The sequence below is a fragment of the Myotis yumanensis genome, unplaced genomic scaffold (assembly GCF_028538775.1).
Source record: "Myotis yumanensis isolate MYYU_CA2020_CCGP unplaced genomic scaffold, mMyoYum1.0.hap1 SCAF_9, whole genome shotgun sequence".
Lineage (NCBI taxonomy): Eukaryota > Metazoa > Chordata > Mammalia > Chiroptera > Vespertilionidae > Myotis > Myotis yumanensis.
In genome coordinates, this window is record NW_027223760.1 from 33,580,049 (window position 1) to 33,599,069 (window position 19,021).

A 19,021-nucleotide genomic window follows, 5' to 3' on the forward strand; every position below is an offset into this window, starting at 1 on the left:
TACATCACACAAGCTTATGGTCTGTGATGATATAAAAATCCTGCCCTGCACAGAATTAGCATTTGTTAATATTTATTGGCTATTTATGATTGCATTGCATGCAGGGGACATAAAGATGAATAAGACATTGACATTGCACTTGAGAAACTCCTGGTGCAGCAGGATAGATACATTGTGTATATGGGTACCTATAACGCAAGTCAAAATGTTGTAAATGCCAGCAAAACAGTATTTCATAGAGGCCATGGGAGTTTGGAGGATGAAGCAGTTACTGTAGGTTGAAGTGCCCAGGAAACCTTTGTGGAGATTTGACAAAAATGGGTAAAACGTGGCTAAGCAGAATCAGATGGCAAAGGTATTCCCACTGAGAGAAGCGCCTCTACTTTCTATGTGATGAGGACCCTCTATCCTTCTCTTTCAGATGCTGTAATGAAAAAGAATTACATTCTGTATGAGTTTTCTGTCACCTCAGTAAGTACTGTTTCTGAGGAACATACAATATATGTTCTTCGCTGTGACTGCTTTGATTTGCTATAGAAGCATAGTCATATGGAATAGGGACAGTGCTTGACTCCAATGGTCCCAGAAAGAATATATAAGGTATAAGAATTCAGCATTAGTTCAGTGAAGAACTAGTTTTTTGTGTTGTGTGTGTGTGTGTTTCTGGAAAAAATGTATTGCCTCTGAGTTTTATATGATGACTCCTGGCTTCCAAGATATGCTTTATTGAGGAGGGGGGGTACAAGTATGTGTGGTATGTGGGCTGTGGATGGGAGGTGGTGAGTGGTGCACTGCAATTTTGAGATTCTTCCATAATGACTTTGCTTCCCAACCTCTAAACTTGGCCTTGGACACAGGTATGACGTGGTGCTTTTGAGAGGCTGGGAGACACAGAACAGCACCCCACATTGTCTCTACTTCCCAAAGGGACTGAGAGGAAGAAAGGAGTAAGGCTAGCAGCAGATGGGAGAAATCTAATCCGGTTTTCTTAGATGGCTGATTGTGCATGGGCAGATATTTCTTTTATGGGACTCTCTCTCCCTTATTTCCTTCCTTTTACATTTCTACTGTTGTTGTTTTTTATTATACTTTTCATTTTGAGATAATTATAGAACCCCATATAGTTGTAAGAAATAATAGAGATCTGTTTTACTCTTTATGCAGTTTCCCATAATGGAAGCATCTTATAAAATGATAGTACAATTTTACAACAAAGATATTGACATTGATGCTCTCAAAATACAGAACATTTCCATCACCACAGGATCCCACCTATGGTCCTTTAATAGCCACACCTACTTGCCTCCCTCCCCCCTCCACCTGTGTTAGCCTCTGGCAACCACTATTCTGTCCACCATTTGAATAATTTTGTCCATTCAAGAATGTTATGTAAATGGAATCATACAGCATGTAGCATTGGAGATTAGCTTTTCCCCCCACTCCTAAACTTTATATTTTTATGCTTTCATATATATATAATTTTTATATTAGATGTGACATTTAGGTTGAGGTTAAACTTTTTGCCTATGAACATCCAGTTGGCCCAGCACCATCTGTTGAAAGGCTATTCTTTCTCCACTGTGTTGCTTTTGCACCTTTGCAGAAATCAGTGGGGCATATTTGCGGGATGCCTAGTCTTTCCAAACATCAAAGTGTTCCTTTTTTCTCCTTAGTCTTCAGTTCCACTTTCTTTGTCGTAGCTCAACTTTGTCACTTTTGAACTGTGGTTCCCTGAATAAGATATCTAATTTCTCTGGGCTTCACTCTCTTCCTCTGAAAAAGTTGAGATAATTAGAGCTTCAATCTCATAGTTTGCTGTGAGACTTGAATGAGATGATACATGTAAAATGCTTAGTACAGTGCCCGACACATAGTAAGCATTTATGCAATTAAGCTCTTATCAGTATTATAATTAGAATACAAAAAAAATTATGTGGGCACTATTTTGTGTGTACCCTTTGTGTGTTAAAGGTTCTCTTGTGGGCTTCTGTCTTTTTGTTTTCTTTGTTGGTATCCATCACATCTGCTTGAAAATTCCATGATGTCAGGAACATATTTTCTGAATAATGGAATCAATAAATAACCAGAGAACCAAAGCAAGCATAAAATATTACACTAAGACTTAGGACTGTTAAGTGTCTGGGTTAACATATTTCCTGGGGAAGATCATCAGACACTATCTAGAACCTCAGAGATAAAGGATATAATTTAGATCATAGAAAGAAAGATGTTGAGTGGCATTGGGCACAATTAGAATGTGATATACTTGGCCTCTAAACTGACTTTTTTTTTTCCAGAATCATCTACAAGCAAAGATTACAAATAATTATATGGACCCCGACAACCTCACATTTACAGATATCATAATCTTGGGAATGGACAAAGAACCTACTAATTTTGTCCTTAATGATATTGCCATTTTAAATGTTAGCTACAATGCATCAACGAAGGTGGGCAATTGTTCCATCCTGCCATCCTGCAGGGCCCTTTCTGGAAGCTGACAGCCCTGAGATTCTGAAAGCCAGCTCTCTCTCGCTCTATTGAGTTTGGAGGGGCACAGAGACACTGGCATGCTGGGAAATCGACCACACCCTAGGAAGGATACAGACAGAGAAACATGTGCTTGCTAAACATGAACCCCTGAACTTTGAAAAAGACAGTCCTTTCAGTGGGACCTGGAAGAAGGCAGTTCTCTGGGAAAATTTAAAACTAGACATTCTGATCCCACATGGGATGCAGTTCCATACATTATTATTCAAACTACATTATTTGATACATTGGCCTTGTTCTAGAAGGTATTTACACATTTACCCTCTCATTGAGTTAAAGACCCCCTTTGAGACACAGCTGATATTTTCCTTAGTGTTTTAAGCAATTTTTATATCATTATAGAAAATGAGAGTTGAATAAAACAGCGGGGGTAATCAGTTTTATCCTTATTTTTAAAAATATATTTTTTTTGATTTCAGAGAGGAAAGGAGAAAGAAAGATAAAAACATTGAATTGGCTGCCTCCTGCATGCCCCACATTGGGGATCGGTCACCAGGAATTGAATCATGACCTCCTGGTTCATAGGTTCAACTATTGAGCCAAGCCAGCTGGGTAGTTTTGTCCTTATTGAATGAGTCCCTTACATGATAATCTCAGACAAAAGATCCCAATTATTAGTTGAGTATTTCAAGTGCTGGGGAATTCCCTATTTTGTAAGGAGGCCTCCTTCCATTTAGACAACACATATGCCCAAGGATAGGAGCTTAGATTCTAGAGTTAGGCTGAATGGGATTCCAATCCTAGCTCTACCAGCCCTTAGCTGTGAGATCTTGGGCAAAGCATTTAACCTCTATGAACATCAGTTTTCTGTTTTGTGAAATGGAGAGAGCCATATTTTTTGCAGCATAAGATTGCTTTATAGCATTAATAGAGGGAATGCATATAAAGTAGTTATCACAGTGCCTGGTCCACATACATGCTCAATAAAACTTAGCTATTGTTATAATTGTCACCATTATTAAAATGTACAGGCATCACTCCCAGAAGGCAGTTGCCCAACAATGACAGCCCTCCCAGTGATTAGTACTCCTTAACATGATGGAAGCCTTTCCCATTCAGTATTCTATAGTGACTTGAGGTGAGAAGCGTCGGGAATAAGCCAAGTGCATTTTCCTGGCAAGGAGGTCAAAAGTCCCAGAGGAGGAACAATAATATTCCAACTATCCCCTGACAAAGTGGTATTGGATAAAGGCTATCTTAAGGTAAAGTGACATTAGATGAAGGATGTCACATGGCAAGGTTGTATTGGACGAAGGCCATCCCAAGGCAAAGTGGGATTGGATAAAAGGCTAGCTCCCCCATGCTTGACTTCCCAACCATCAGGGAAGGACATTATCCAGGTGTCTCTATTTCTCCTCATTTGTCACCAGGGCCTCCTTTCTCATTCCTCAGGTGGTGAAAATCACTGATCTCGAGGGACTGGTACTGGGACAAGAATTCTCCATGAGGTGGACTCTTTTGGTCAGAGACCAAGAAAAGTTCAGCTGCTACCCTGAGGATCCCACTGCCTCTGAGGAGAAGTGCAAGCAGCGGGGGTGCCTTTGGGAGGTAAGGATGAGGAGCAGATTACCGCAGTGAGCAGGAAGTTGTGAAAACTGGCCCAGGAGTGATTAGGCACCAAGAAACGTTTTCCAAACACTGTTGGGTTGAATGGGAATCATTTTTCAGAAAAAAAAAAACAATACTGTGCCAACAGATGCAGCATTTTGTCAACGCTGAGTGGCAGGCAATCAGTGTTTTCCTCAGATATCCTGAATGAGAAGAAACTCATTGCTGCCTTTGCTCCCTCTTTTCTCTAACCTCCTTATTTTAAACCCCACTTTTATTTTTAACATAGTAACAATACATTGTGCATTGAGTATTTTAAGTGATTTTTTTTCATCAATTAGAGTTCAGGCTGGAAGGTAAGGTATGAATCTTCCCCTTCATTTGAAAAACAGAGAATGAAAGCCAGAGAAAGAGAAAATAAGTGATTTCCTTAATGTCACAATGGGGGCAACTATCCCATGGCAAAGTGGTATAGTTTGGGGGCATTGGGAGCAGAACCCTGCCTTAGGATTCCAGTCTCCAGATCAAGCTACCTGCTGACCCTTCACTACTCACCTGTTACAAACATACAGGTGTCCCCCGACCCCCCCCCAAAAATATACACACGTTGAATAATTATTCATTCCAATGGGTTAAATCTGAAAAAAAGAAACATTGGAATGAGTAATTATTCAAAGTGTGTATATATTTTTTGGGACACTCTATATCATTTCAGTGTTTTGAGAGCTGAAGTTCAAAATCAAGGTGTTAGCAGGGTTGGTTCCTTTTGAGGGCTGCGAGGAATAACTTCTTATGTTTTCCTGGCAATCATTGGTGTTCCTTGGCTTATAAAAATGTCACCCCAATTTCTGCCTTCCTCTTTACATGGTGTTCTTTCCCTGGGAACATATCTATCTCTGTGTCCAAATTTCCCTATTTAATAAGGACACCAGTTAATATTGGATTAGGCCCACCCTAATGATCTCATTTAACTAGGTCATCTGCAAAGATCCTATATCCAAATAAGATACCAGGTGTTAGGACTTAACACCTTTGGGGGGAACATAATTGAACCTATAATAATGGGCACAGTGTCAGAGACTTAGTCTGTGTTAACCAACTTTTTTAGAAATCAGAGTGTGGTGTTGGAGGCTGACTGAGAATCCCTCTTTTCATTGCAGAACACAGTTGTTCCTGGAGTGCCCACCTGTTTCTATGACACCATCCCTAAGTATGCTCCCAGTAATATTCAGTATTCGCCCACTGGCATCACCACAGACCTTACCCACCTGACAGCCCCTGAGTCAGCTCGAGCAGCAGCACCATCACCACGGAGCACGCGACATATACCTGCAGCAGCAGCCACCACCTCTCACCCTCTTTCTGCAGAGATCAGCTCCCTTAGGATCAGCGTGATCTACCACACGGAAAGCATGCTGCAGTTCAAGGTAATGCCCGTGTTGCAGATTCTGGTCGTCAGCACAGAGTTCTTGTGGGATGGAAATTACTGAAACATCTTTTAGTCCAAATCCCTCATTTTAGAGTTGAGGATGCTGAAGTCCAGAAAGGTAAAGGCCAGAAAGTCAGGAGATAGTAGAGACAGGTGTGGCCTTAGATCCACCAGGGTTGTCCATGTCCTATAGTGAAGGGTTCGGTAAGTCAGAAAGATCCTCAAAGGATTACTGAGACACATTAGCCCTGAGAACAATGTCTGCTTTTCGGTAAACTCATATGGGTGGCATCGACTCATTTCCAACATTACAATTATTTCTCTAGCAGTTGATACTTCAACTTAATATACATCAGAATCACTTGTAGCTCTTGTTAAAAGACATTGCTGGGGCTCCTGCCCAGGGTTTCCAAGAATTTGCATTTTTAATGAGTTCCCAAGTGATGCTCCTGCTGCAAATTAAGAGGCCACACTTTGAGAACCACCACTCGGCTAAAATAGAAATATGATGTGACCCACATATATTTTCTGATAACCATATTTTAAAAATGTATTGAAAAAATTAGGTGAAATGGATTTTAATAGCATTTTATTTTACCAAGTTGCTCAAATGTTATCAGTTCATCATGTAATCCAAATACAATTACATATTGAGATACTTTAGATTATGGTCAGATTAAATCTTTAAATTCTGGTGTGTATTTCACATTTATAGTGAGTTTCAGCTCAGACTAGGACATTTCAAGGCTTAATGGCCACACATGGTTAGTGGGTACCACCTTGGACAGTTCACTCTAGACATTGCTTTTCACATTTCAATGTTGGGCGAAACACCCCAGGGACCTTGTGAAAATGAAGATTCTGATTCAGAAAGTCTGGGGTAGGGCCCAAAATTCTGCATTCCTAACAGGCTCCCAGGTAATATTGCTGCTTTTGGTTTGAGAAACAGAATATTGAGAATCGAGCCTTTCGACAAAACTTGTCCTAAGCATAATATGTGGGCTCATATTATTGTGATAAAAAGGATGATAACTCATAATAGTAATACTATCCGGCCTTGCATAATACTTTGCCCTTCTCTCATTTTGCCCCCACAGCAACCCTGTTAGGTTGGTAGAAACAAGTGGTAGGTACAAAGGAACAATCTTAGGAATGAAAAAGCTGAGCAGCAACTGGAAGCTCAACTAGTAAGAAGATCTCATAGTTCATATGAAAACTCAGTTCTCTAATTTCTAACATATGTACACACGCTAACACATAGTCTTATACAGTTATGTGCACATACTGTTCACATACTGCATTCATAAACACACATGCACGCGTTCTGTCTATGAGATTCTACACCCTTAAATTACAAATTCCTTAGAGGTAGTGCCCTCCGTGGCTCTGATGGGTATTGTTGAGGGTGTTTTTTTGTGTTGTTTTTTTTCCAGTTCAGGATGTGTTGGGCACAGTGGATGGGTAGGCCTCACATCTATTTGCTTTGGGATATTTGATGCTTCCTGATGGGAACTGAATTTTGAGCTGGTATGAGAGGTTTTAGGTTTGAGATTCCATCAGAAAGTCTCCTTCTTTCTCACTGTCAGATCTATGATCCCACTAATAAAAGGTATGAGGTCCCTGTGCCTCTGAACACCCCTTCCTCTCCTGTTGGCTCGCCTGAAAACCGTCTGTATGATGTCAGGATTCAAAACCATCCTTTCGGGATCCAGATTCAACGAAAAAGCTCCAGCACTGTGATGTAAGCACCATTTATTTGGTTCTAACTAGAGTGGTTCTAGATCTAATTGCAGTGGTTCTAATGAATGCAAGTGAAATATTAACCTTCGACACTCTACGTGTATGTTTGTGTTTGTTTTTTAAACAAAGAGGATATCTATCCCCGCCCCACACACACTTCAATGGGGATTTCATTTCTTATTAGTCATTAGCTCAACAAGAACAATTAAGCAATCAAAGACTTAAAAATACTAAGTATTGCTTGATTTCAGAAAAAGAAAAATACATATTTTACTCATTGTTCTGGTTAAATAGAACAGAAAACTCTATATGCCTCATTAAGAAATAATAACAGAAGAGCCAGGAGAGAGGGGTAAGGGGTAGTAAGGAGAGAGAAATGGTGTCTTGCAGTCTTTGCTGCTATTGACACTATAGACTTAAAGCCTTTTCACAATGTTGAGCATGAAAGGAATTGCCACCTCTCATCCCTGACCTGCTGCTGAATGGCATGATCCCCAGGTCTGGATTTGCCTGGGGCTGAAGCCCCCCATCCTATTAGAAACTGTCACCTGTATATGCACATGTGGACAGCCTTCGTCTCTCTTTGACTATGTGTCAGACTTTCTGGCTGTTGGCTTCTTTGGTAAGAAGTTCTTTGGCCAATCCAGGAAAGTCATTCTGAGTTTCACACTTTTCTGTTGGAAAACTTCCTCAGACCTTATTCATTGATTCAGGCTGATGTACCAGGCAATGAGATCTAGAAATAAAGAGATGAGTGACACTCTTAAGGGCCAATTAATCAGAAAAGGAGTTGCCAGTCTTGCAATCCACAGAATAAAAATGCAAACACAGAACTGTAGTAGTGAGTCATGGACATTCTTATGACCTGGGTCATCTCACAGTAATTGAACCTGGATCCAGGTGTGCAATCATTCAGGAGGCTTCTGAATCAACTAGACCAGTGGTTCTCAACTTGTGGGTCGCGACCCCTTTGGGGGTCAAACGACCCTTTCACAGGGGTTGCCTAAGACCATCGGAAAACACATATATAATTACATATTGTTTTTGTGATTAATCACTATGCTTTAATAATGTTCAGCTTATGTAACAATGAAATTGGGGGTCACCACAACATGAGGAACTGTATGAAAGGGTCGCAGCATTAGGAAGGTTGAGAACCACTGAACTAGACATCTGGACTGTATTCTCTGTCTGCTCCGGCCTGTGATCAGCTCTGCTCACAGGTATGCCTCTGTGTTGCAGTTGGGATTCTCAGCTCCCGGGCTTCACCTTCAACGACATGTTCCTTTCCATTTCTACTCGCCTCCCCTCTGAGAACATCTATGGCTTTGGGGAAACTGAGCACACAACTTTCAGAAGAAACATTAGCTGGCACACATGGGGAACATTTGCTCGAGATGAGCCACCAGGGGTAAGCACAGAAGAATAAGATTATCCATCAGTTGCTCTCTGTGTAAATTTATTTTAATCCACATATGTACCCTATTCATCAACTTCAGCTTATATTGATAAATTCTGCTCTCAAATGAAATAGGCCACATGTTATGTAATGTCCTTCTGTCCCTAAATGTCTTTTAATCTTTTAGAAAATAAATATAGGGTCAGGCCAAAGTAGGTTTATAGGTGGGTTATATGTGAAATAATACAATAATTAACAAATAATAATACAAGTGTACACTCTGTGTTTACATGCTCACAACTGTAAATCTACTTTTGCCCCACTCATGTGTGTGTGTGTGTGTGTGTGTGAGAGAGAGATAATAAACAAGGAGGGCATGGAGGGGGATGGCACTTAGCTTTTTACTTGGGGTGGAAGGAAGGGTCAAGGAATTTTTCATAAAGGACATGACACTGTGCTAAATCTTCAGTGTTGAGTAGGAGTTGGCTGTTTGGGTTATGAGGAGGACAGAATTTCTTGGATTTTCTCTTTTTGTTACTTATCTACTCCCATGACTCTCCCAGTTCAAGAAGAATTCCTATGGTGTCCACCCCTACTACATGGGACTGGAGGAGGATGGCAATGCCCATGGAGTGCTTCTGCTAAACAGTAATGCCATGGGTAAGATAAAGACAGTTTTCCTGCAGCCACTTTATCAGAATCTGGAATATCAATAGAAATAAGAAAGTTCAACGGCCAGGGAAATGGAACATATAACCCGACCTTTTATTTATTCATTTATCTATGATTTATTAAAATCTCTAGGCCAGGTATTGGGAGTAAAATTTTGACTAAACATGGTCTCTACTTTGGTATGACCTTGTTTGACTTTGCCACTTTAATTCCCTTTCACAGAACATTATAAAAGGTTGAGATTGAGATTGTGTTTGGGGTACCTGAAAATCCATCTCTGATTTCACAGTATGAAAGAAGACTTTCCAGAGGAGGTGGGCTCTAAAGGAAGAGAGTGAAAATAGAAAATATTAGGGCAGAGTTCTTGTCTTGGTAATTTATAGTTCTCAAGATGCTCCTCATGTTTGTATGTGTGTGTGTGTGTGTTTGTTTTTTTAACAGATGTGACATTCCAGCCTACTCCTGCCCTGACATACCGCACCACAGGAGGGATTTTGGACTTTTATGTATTTTTGGGGCCAACTCCCGAGCTTGTAACTCAGCAATACACTGAGGTCAGAATTCATTGTATTCATTAATTAACCATCCAAGGCTTATTGGATATTGCACATTCTTAGCACTGAGAAAAGCCAATTTTATTTTATTATTTTTTTAAAGTATATTTTATTGATTTTTTACAGAGAGGAATGGAGAGGGATAGAGAGTTAGAAACATGGGTGAGAGAGAAACATCGATCAGCTGCCTCCTGCACACCCCCTTGTGGGATGTGCCCGCAACCAAGGTACATGCCCTTGACCAGAATCGAACCTGGGACCCTTCAGTCGGCAGGCCAACGCTCTATCCATTGAGCCAAACCAATTAGGGGGCCAATTTTATTTTTTACTAGAGGCCTAGTGCATGAAATTTGTGCAGTGGTAGGGTCCGTAGCAGCTGCTGGCTGCCAGCTGGGTACTCCCTCTCTTCTCTCCCCACCTCAATTCCTGGCTGCCTGCCACTGCCACCACTGATGCTGGCTGGGGCCTCAATCTTTTCCCCTTGCTAGCCTCACCCCCTTGTTGAACTCCCAGACAACTCCCGGTCGAGGGGACAATTTGCATACTATGCTTTTATTATATAGGATGGTTCTTGAGTATTCCTACTACATTATCACAGTTTTTTATGAGAGTAGGGTTTTAGTGTTAAAGGATATTAATATCCCATATGTCTCTTAATTATTTGCTATAAAATCTTTCTAAGAATCTCTAATCAGTAATAACCACTGAATTTTCAGGTTTCTTAGAGTGGAAGCTCTAGGATATAGAGAGACTTTCTATCATTCTGCATCTCCATGATTGTTCCACATTTATGAGACCTCTTAGATCAGACAGGCAGTAAGTAGAAGTGCTGAAGTTGCTTCAAGCATAAGCCAACTATCTTTTTTTTACTCTAAGAATCTACTTGGATCCATTTTTCTTTTTTATTCTAGTTGATTGGTCGGCCAGCAATGATTTCATACTGGGCCTTGGGATTCCAGCTGAGTCGCTATGGATACCAGAATGATACTGAAATCTCCAATTTGTATGATGAAATGGTGGAAGCCCAGATTCCCTATGTATGAAGCCTTCATCCTGCCTGTGGTTTAATTAGTTATGGGAACTTATGGCTAATTATAAATTGAAAACATCTTCATAGACATTACTGATGACTACTTCAGTACAAAGAAAATGTAGCTATGGAGCTAATCTTATATGGAAACATTGCTTTTCAAATTTAAGTCACAGTACCCTTTTTAAATCAAGAGTTCAAAATTGAGGGCATACATTCATCAGAAATTAGCAAAGGATACTGTTACTTACTACCTCTTGCCAGAAATATCCTACAGTAACCATGGTTAGTCATAAGCCATGACTTTGGAGACTTCTAAGAGAGAATCATATCAAGATTATGACAATTTTAGGAGACTATACTGTGATTATTTTTGGAGAGGGTGAGTATAAAGTGACAATATGAAAAAAAGGAGATAAATTCAAGCCTTCACTTTGACTTAAATACAAATACTCAAATATGCATTTCCCACAATGAAACGTAGCCCCTAGAAGTGTAGTCAATTACTGTCAACAAACAGTATCGAACCTGGGACCCTTACACATATCTAGAATTCCACACATAGCATGCTCATTTTCTCTTATAATAGTCAAATTCTCATCACATATTTTCTTTCTCTACTTTTAACTCACCTCCTGAGATTTGGAGGACAATTAATGATTAGAAGATGAGAATAAATTATTACAATGTCCTCATCAAAGATAATTTGAAACATTCACCCAGACTTATTTTTTCTTTTCAGATACTATTATGCTAGATATTCCTAAATATAAATTAGAAAAGATAGGAAAATGAAAAGATGAAAAAATTCCATAGATTTATCTTGCCAATGCAACCAATGTTAATAATATATTGGTTCATTCTTTTCTAAGTTTTGACTTATGCACAAGTCTCTCCCTCAAACAAGTTTTACCTAGAGCAGTGGTTCTCAACCTTCCTCATGCTGTGACCCTTTAATACAGTTCCTCATGTTGTGGTGACCCCCAACCATAAAATTATTTTTGTTGCTACTTCATAACTGTAATTTTGCTACTGTTATGAATCGTAATGTAAATATCTGATATGCAGGATGTATTTTCATTGTTACAAATTGAACATAATTAAAGCATAGTGATTAATTACAAAAACAATATGTAATTATATATGTGTTTTCCAAAGGGTTGCGACCCACAGGTTGAGAACCACTGACCTAGAGTCTTAAGACAATATAGGTGATTACCACCTTTAAGCTAAAGAGAAACATCTCTTGTTTCAACTGAATATTAACCACATAGCCATCATTCAACAATCTGGAATTGGGTACATTTCATGTGCAGAAACCTAGGTTGGTTGGCATTGTATTGAGAAAAGATAAGGAAAGATTTTCATCTCAAAGACCATCCAGACAATTGGAGATGGTGGAAATAGTATATACATTTTAGAATGCTATAAAATAATGTAGTTCTTAAATGTGAATAAATTTAATCAGGTTTATTGGAGGAAAAAAGAGAAAACAGGTATACAATCTTGTTTCTCAGGGAGTCTGCTTTTTACCCTTGAACATTTAACTAGCACTTTTTTTTGATAGGCTTACCATGTTTGAGATTTGAAGGGTGGAAAAGACATGAACTGAGGGAAGGAAAGGGGAGAGGATTCCACTGTGTGTGTGGCGGGGGGAGAGGCAGAAGCAGAAGGAATGGGAACAGGTGATCTGTACGCAAGAATCAGCAAATTTAATCAGCAGAATTGACAAGTGGGTCTAGTGGAGTAATGAGGTAAATTTGGAGGGACCTGGACTGGGGTCTACAAGCAGCAGACCTGGAGCCTGGCAGAGCAGTGTGTGTGCCCTGAGGTTATTGTTGCAGGACCCCCCAACACCTTGCTTGCCCTTCCTCTAGGATGTTCAGCATGTAGACATTGATTACATGGACCGGAAGCTGGACTTTACCCTCAGCACCAGCTTTCAAAACCTTAGTCTGCTGATGGAGCGAATGAAGAAAAATGGCACAAGATTTGTCCTCGTTCTGGTAGGTGCTTATAAATCTTAAATATCATTTTTTTGTGTTCATGTTTTAAAAATAGCACCATTGAAGGAAATGAGATGAAGAGTATAGGACAATTCCCTGTACATTTTTGCCACTTCCTGTGGATCTATAATTACTTTTTTAAGTTTGAAAAAGCAAATAAAGGAGGAAAAAACAATAAAAAGGTTTTTTTTAAAAGATGATTCTTTACAATCTTTATTTTTAATGACTGAGTATAATTTATTGTTACTGTTCTCTTGATAGAATCAGAAGAACTGTGGGCTAAAGCACTGAATATAGCAACAATAAAAAAAAGTCCCTCTATTTCAGGCTGTGTCTTAGAATAGCTGTATTTTAGTCTTGTCTTTACTGTGGGGTTTTCAAAAACCTGTTTTGTCATCACCCAGCAATGGTGAGACTCAGGGGACTTATTTCTTCTTAATTAAAATCACAAACAACCTAGTGAAGGTCCTGAGGACCAATTTATTATTTCACATTGGAAGTTATATCTTGATTAAATACAGAAGTAGTTACCTACAAATGGTCCTCTCTTATAGCTTCCAAAAATTAGAGCATTATTTGCTGACTTTTGTTTGTCGGGTCATTCATTCATTCATTCATTCAAGTATTTGTTAAGCCTTGGGTCTTTGAAAATTACCATTATAAAAGGTGTGTGTGTGTGTGTGTATGTGTGTGTGTGTGTGTGCTTGCAATCTAAATTCATTAAGAAGATAATGTCCTTACAGGGATTATATAATACTAGAGGCCCAATGCATGAAATTCATTCATTCATAGGCCTGGCCTGCGATCAGGGCCAATCTGCAGGGTGACCAGTGGGATGATGGGGGTGGCCTCCCCTGGCACTCACCTTGGCTGGCCTGGGGCCTGCAGGCTGGGGCAGCTCCTGTGTTGAGCTTCTGCCCCCCGGTGGTCAGTGCACATCATAGTGACTGGTTGTTCCACTGTTCAGTTGATTTGCATATTAGGCTTTTATTATATAGGATTGGAGGAATACAACCAATTAATAAACATTAAAAATATAATTTTAGGCAGTAATGATTCATATGACAGTTGTGAAATAGAATACTATTATAGAAAGTAATTGGGGCAGGTAAAGGATGAGGTTAATGGGAAGGCCACTTTAGATGGACAGTCTGGCCACAGAATAGAAGAAAGAAGTTTCACATTTTTAGGGAATATTGCTATGACACTATTAAAATACAGTAAATTACCTTTCTCTATGCGAGGGTAATGTCTTGTTAACCTAGTTTCTCTCCAGGAATTTTTTTTCTAACATTAGCATGCTTTTTTCCCCCCACTTGGGAATTTTATAGAGAAACATCAATATATTCTTTTACTCTCAACTATCCAATAGACATAGGTAAATTAACCTGGGTTGTATTTTTGTTTGTTTGTCTATTTTGAAGTTCACCATTTCTTTCTGTACCATGAATTGTTCACATTTTGGAGATCATTTTTCTTAGAAATATTTTTCTCATGTTTTCTGTTTTAAACCCTTTTGTTTCAGAATCCAGGCATTTCTCCCAATGAGACCAAGTATCTCCCATTCACCAGAGGGCAGGAAAAGAATGTATTCATCAAATGGCCTAACAGCAGTGACATTGTCTGGGGAGAGGTAAGGATTGGGAGGAGATGCCTGTAATTAATCAGCATCACAATGTTTTGATTGAAAGAGGCTCTTCATAAATCTTAGCAAAATGTATTGGGTAATTTATAAATTATGAATGAGTAGAAATCTGTGTGATACTGATTACTTAATGAACATTCATGAGACCAAGGTTAAAGGTCTAATCCTCTATCAGTGAGTTTTGTTTTATTGCCTGGAAATATTCTGGCGTTCCACCCCTTATGTATGCCAGCTGGTCATTTAACACCCATAAATAATACCTTTGAGAATGGCTCTGAAATCTGTGTCTCCCAGTCACCCATACCCAAGATGTGTACTCATCTTTGGCCTATGATGCTTAATCAGCCATCATATTTAAATGAATCAATAGATCTTATGTATTATCCTCCTCCTTTTGTCTCCTTTAATTCTTTATTTGGGCCCCAGTTGTTTGGTTTATGGCAACAAGATTCGAGGTGATACTTGTCTTTCTCTGACTGGCTTATTTTGCTTAAAATAATAATCTTCAGGTTCATCCATGCTGTTGCAAATGATAAGAGATCCTTCTTTTTTTTACAGCCACATAGTATTCAAATTTCAATGAATTGTCCACATGTAAACCAGTTAAAATGAGTAATGTCTTTCATCTCGGCACTTGATGTCACATCAGCTTGTAGCTCACTCTGTAGCTCACTTTTCCCTGGATGACTGGTCTCCTTCATTTGACCAATGTAGAAAAAAGCATCTGCAGCTCTAAAGCCTCCTCTGATCCCTTTGTGTCCACAGTAAATTCTGTGAAGCAGCAGCAGAAGTGGGTTAGGTCTCACAGTGGTGGGGGGGATGAGAGGAGGGTGGCAGTACTTTGCACAAGCACCTCCCCTTCCTAGTCCCCACACTCCCCTTCCTGAACAGGCAGAGACCCAGGTGAGAGTCTGTGTTACTCTTCCAGATGTACAAAGCCCACATCGCATATCCTGACTTCCTGCGTAACAGCACAGCTGCTTGGTGGAAGGAGGAAATAAAAAAGCTCTACACAAACCCAAACAGCTTGAAGTTCGATGGACTGTGGATCGTAAGTGCATCCTTAGCGTGTTTTCTTTGGAAATGCTAGAAGTACAAGCATGAGGAGGCAATTCAGAAACTAGCAAAGCAGGCAGCTAGGGCTGGAGGAGTGAAAGAGAGGGTTGCTGGTACAGAATGGAGGTGCTGGGACCACCAAGAGGAGCAGAGGGAGTTGTAGGTCTGCCCAGGGACATATTGGGTAGAGGACATTGGAGACTAATGGGGAGACATGCCACCACTAGAGATGATGCCAGATGAAAAGGCACAAATATCCTGTCTTCTCTTAGCTCCCATCCTCTAATCTCTTTTTTTTTTTTTAATGTATTTTATTGATTTTTTTACAGAGAGGAAGGGAGAGAGATAGAGAGTTAGAAACATCGATGAGAGAGAAACATCGATCAGCTGCCTCCTGCACACCTCCCACTGGGGATGTGCCCGCAACCCAGGTACACGCCCTTGACCGGAATCGAACCTGGGACCCCTCAGTCCGCAGGCCGACACTCTATCCACTGAGCCAAACCGGTTTCGGCCATCCTGTAATCTCTTGCCACTGCCTCCCATTGGCCAAACCTCCCCAGAAGCCAACAGTAAGGGAGCCTGAGAGACCACCCGTGATACAGCAGACCTAGGGGCAAGAAGGCCTGAATCTGAGGTGAAATAGATGCTCACCACAGTGCTGGTAGAGAGTCCTCCGAGGGAATGGTTTCAAAGGCCTGTTCAGATATTTGTTATGCATGTCAGTTGGGCATAAGACCAGAGCTTCCTGAGATGTCTCTGGGACACGTGTCCAAAGCTCTTCTATTGTGTGTCTCGAGGGATGGGAGGTATAGCAGCATCCTAGTTTCTTCCCCACGGAATCAATGAAGCAACCAGCTGTGTGAGAGTTTAAATAAGATCCTTTTGTCTCTAGGAGGGCAGTGTTCTCCTGAGCCAAGGCCACTCTGTCTCCTCTGACATCATGGAATCTGTTTTGCTAATTCATTTCAGGATAAGAATGAGCCATCAAACTTTGTGGATGGATCTGTCAGTGGCTGCCGTGATGAAATTCTTAATAAGCCACCGTATATGCCATGTATGTAAAATGATTGCTTCCTTAAATTACTGCCCTGCTCAAAACCCCTTACATTTTCCTCTTGTTGTCAAAGTGAAGCCTCATTTTGGAGAGAGAAAACACTCTTAAACATGAGATAAAAATCCCAAATAGAATAACCTTGAATAAGTACAAATACATAAATTATGGATCAAGCATAGAAATAATGAGTTGATGTGGTATGAAAGAATCCAAGCAATGAATGGTGCATCTGATTACATCGATAACTATGAACTGATTGCTAAAACTTTAAGTAACCCCCTACACACACACACACACACACACACACACACACCCTTTTGATTAGAGAATGAAAATCTAGTCCCTGCACTCTCTCTGCCTGTGTTCACAGACACTTGATGAAGGGCATGCCCAGGTTGTCCTATGGTACAAACAGCAATAGAGACTACAGGACCTGGAGATCAAAGGCATCTCAGAGAGTTGAACTCTCTCACCTTACAGAAACATGAGAAGGAAGTGACTCACCTTCCTACAAGCACTATACCAGTAATTTTTGGGATGAAATCTGGAATCCAAGTTTTTTAATGTCTACATCATTGCTATGTTTCCTATTGTTTGGTAATTCCCTTTCTTCTTCCCTTCCTCTTTCCCTCCCTCCCTCCCTCCCTCCCTCCTTCCATCCTTCCTACCTTCCTTTTCCTTCCTTATTTTCTCCTCTTCCCTTAATGTAAGATTAGTGTGTCAGGCAAGTATTGACAAATCAGAATGATTTAGCAAGATTAATATAAAGTTGGTTGAAACAAGATTCATTCCCTTGAGAACATTACCATCTAGTGGAAGATACAGTCATAAAACAGAAGAGTGTATGATGCTGATAAAGGAGCATGGATCATACTCCATAAATGTTAGAGTTGGAGCATAAAGAAGGATGCCTTTACCAGTTCCATTCCCTGCCCTTATTCTTCATTAGTTACCAGGTCACAGAACATGGTTGTTTTTATCAGACAAAAGAAATTCTTGAAATTGGAGCTGCTACTGGTGATAAAGGTGTTTGAAATAGAGCCATGCCAAGATGATGGGCATTTCTAGTGAATGTGCAGATCAAGTTGTTCAGAATATAACTCAGCATTTCCTCTTAGATTTGGACTCCAGGGACAGGGGTCTCAGCAGCAAGACCCTGTGCATGGAGAGCGAGCAGATCCTGCCCGACGGCTCCCGGGTGCGGCACTACGATGTGCACAGCCTGTACGGGTGGTCCCAGACCAGACCCACATACGAGTGAGTATGCTTAGTCACTGGCAGAAGGGTCATTTTCCACACTGTTACTTTTGTCTTGTCATATATAAATAAATAAATTATATATATATATATATATATATATATATATATATATATGTTAAATGGATGAATGTCAAAATAGCAGGAGTGGTTTCCTAAGCAGCCACACCACTTCTGAGTTGTATTAACCAAGTAGGTTGCTAAATTCACCTGTTTAAAATGTGCAGGTACACATATGATTTCACTTTTATGTGGAATCTAATGAACAAAATAAACTAACAAACAAAATAGAAACAGACTCATAGATATAGAGAACAGACTTACAGCTGTCAGAGGGGTGTGGGGTTGGGGGGCTGAGTGAAAACTATGAAAAGATTAAGCAAAAACAAAAAAATGAAACTCATAGACACAGATAACAGTGTGGTGATGACCAGAGGGAAGGAGGGGTGAGGAGCGGTAGAAGAGGGTAAAGAGGGGATAAATGGTGGTAGAAGAGGACTTGACTTGGGGTAGTGAACACACAATACAATGTACAGATGATGTATTATAAAATTGTACACCTGAAACCTATATAATTTTATTAACCAAGGTCACCCCAATTAATTCAATAAAAATAAAGTGAGCAGGTGCTGATAATTGCTATAATGGCAATCTTACTACAATATATAAATGTATCAAATTAATATTGTGCAGCTTAAATTTATACGCTGTTATATGTCAAATACACTTAATTTAAAAAATAATGTAAGCAGTTAGGCTGTATTTAGTATATTCATAGAATTGTACAGCAATAACTACGATAAAATTCTAGAACATTTTTTAACATCCTAAAAGGAAACTCTATACCAACCCTATAGCAGTCATTTTCTACCATTGTCCCTACCTCCTGACCCTGCGCAACCACAGATCTACCTTCTATATACATAGATTGCTGAATCTGGACACTTCATATACATGTAAATGGAATCATACAGTATGTTGCCTTTTGTATTCTTTTTTCAAGGTTTTCTTAAATTATTCTGGGTGCTTTGCAATTAATATGAATTTTAGGATTAGCTTGTTAATTTCTGCAAAACAG

At 39.8% G+C, this 19,021-nt stretch overlaps 1 protein-coding gene across 1 annotated transcript in view; it reads left to right on the forward strand.

Annotated features, from left to right (window-relative positions):
* The window catches only part of LOC139015973 (probable maltase-glucoamylase 2), a 77,484-nt gene that overhangs the window by 36,144 nt on the left and 22,319 nt on the right, over positions 1 to 19,021 (forward strand). Inside the window, 15 exon segments of the mRNA XM_070423525.1 lie at positions 422 to 471; positions 2,298 to 2,450; positions 3,943 to 4,098; positions 5,259 to 5,525; positions 7,114 to 7,268; positions 8,510 to 8,678; positions 9,230 to 9,326; positions 9,780 to 9,892; positions 10,804 to 10,929; positions 12,800 to 12,928; positions 14,454 to 14,564; positions 14,567 to 14,584; positions 15,484 to 15,624; positions 16,602 to 16,686; positions 17,805 to 17,943. Of these exon segments, the coding sequence (XP_070279626.1) occupies positions 422 to 471; positions 2,298 to 2,450; positions 3,943 to 4,098; positions 5,259 to 5,525; positions 7,114 to 7,268; positions 8,510 to 8,678; positions 9,230 to 9,326; positions 9,780 to 9,892; positions 10,804 to 10,929; positions 12,800 to 12,928; positions 14,454 to 14,564; positions 14,567 to 14,584; positions 15,484 to 15,624; positions 16,602 to 16,686; positions 17,805 to 17,943 (1,909 nt within the window).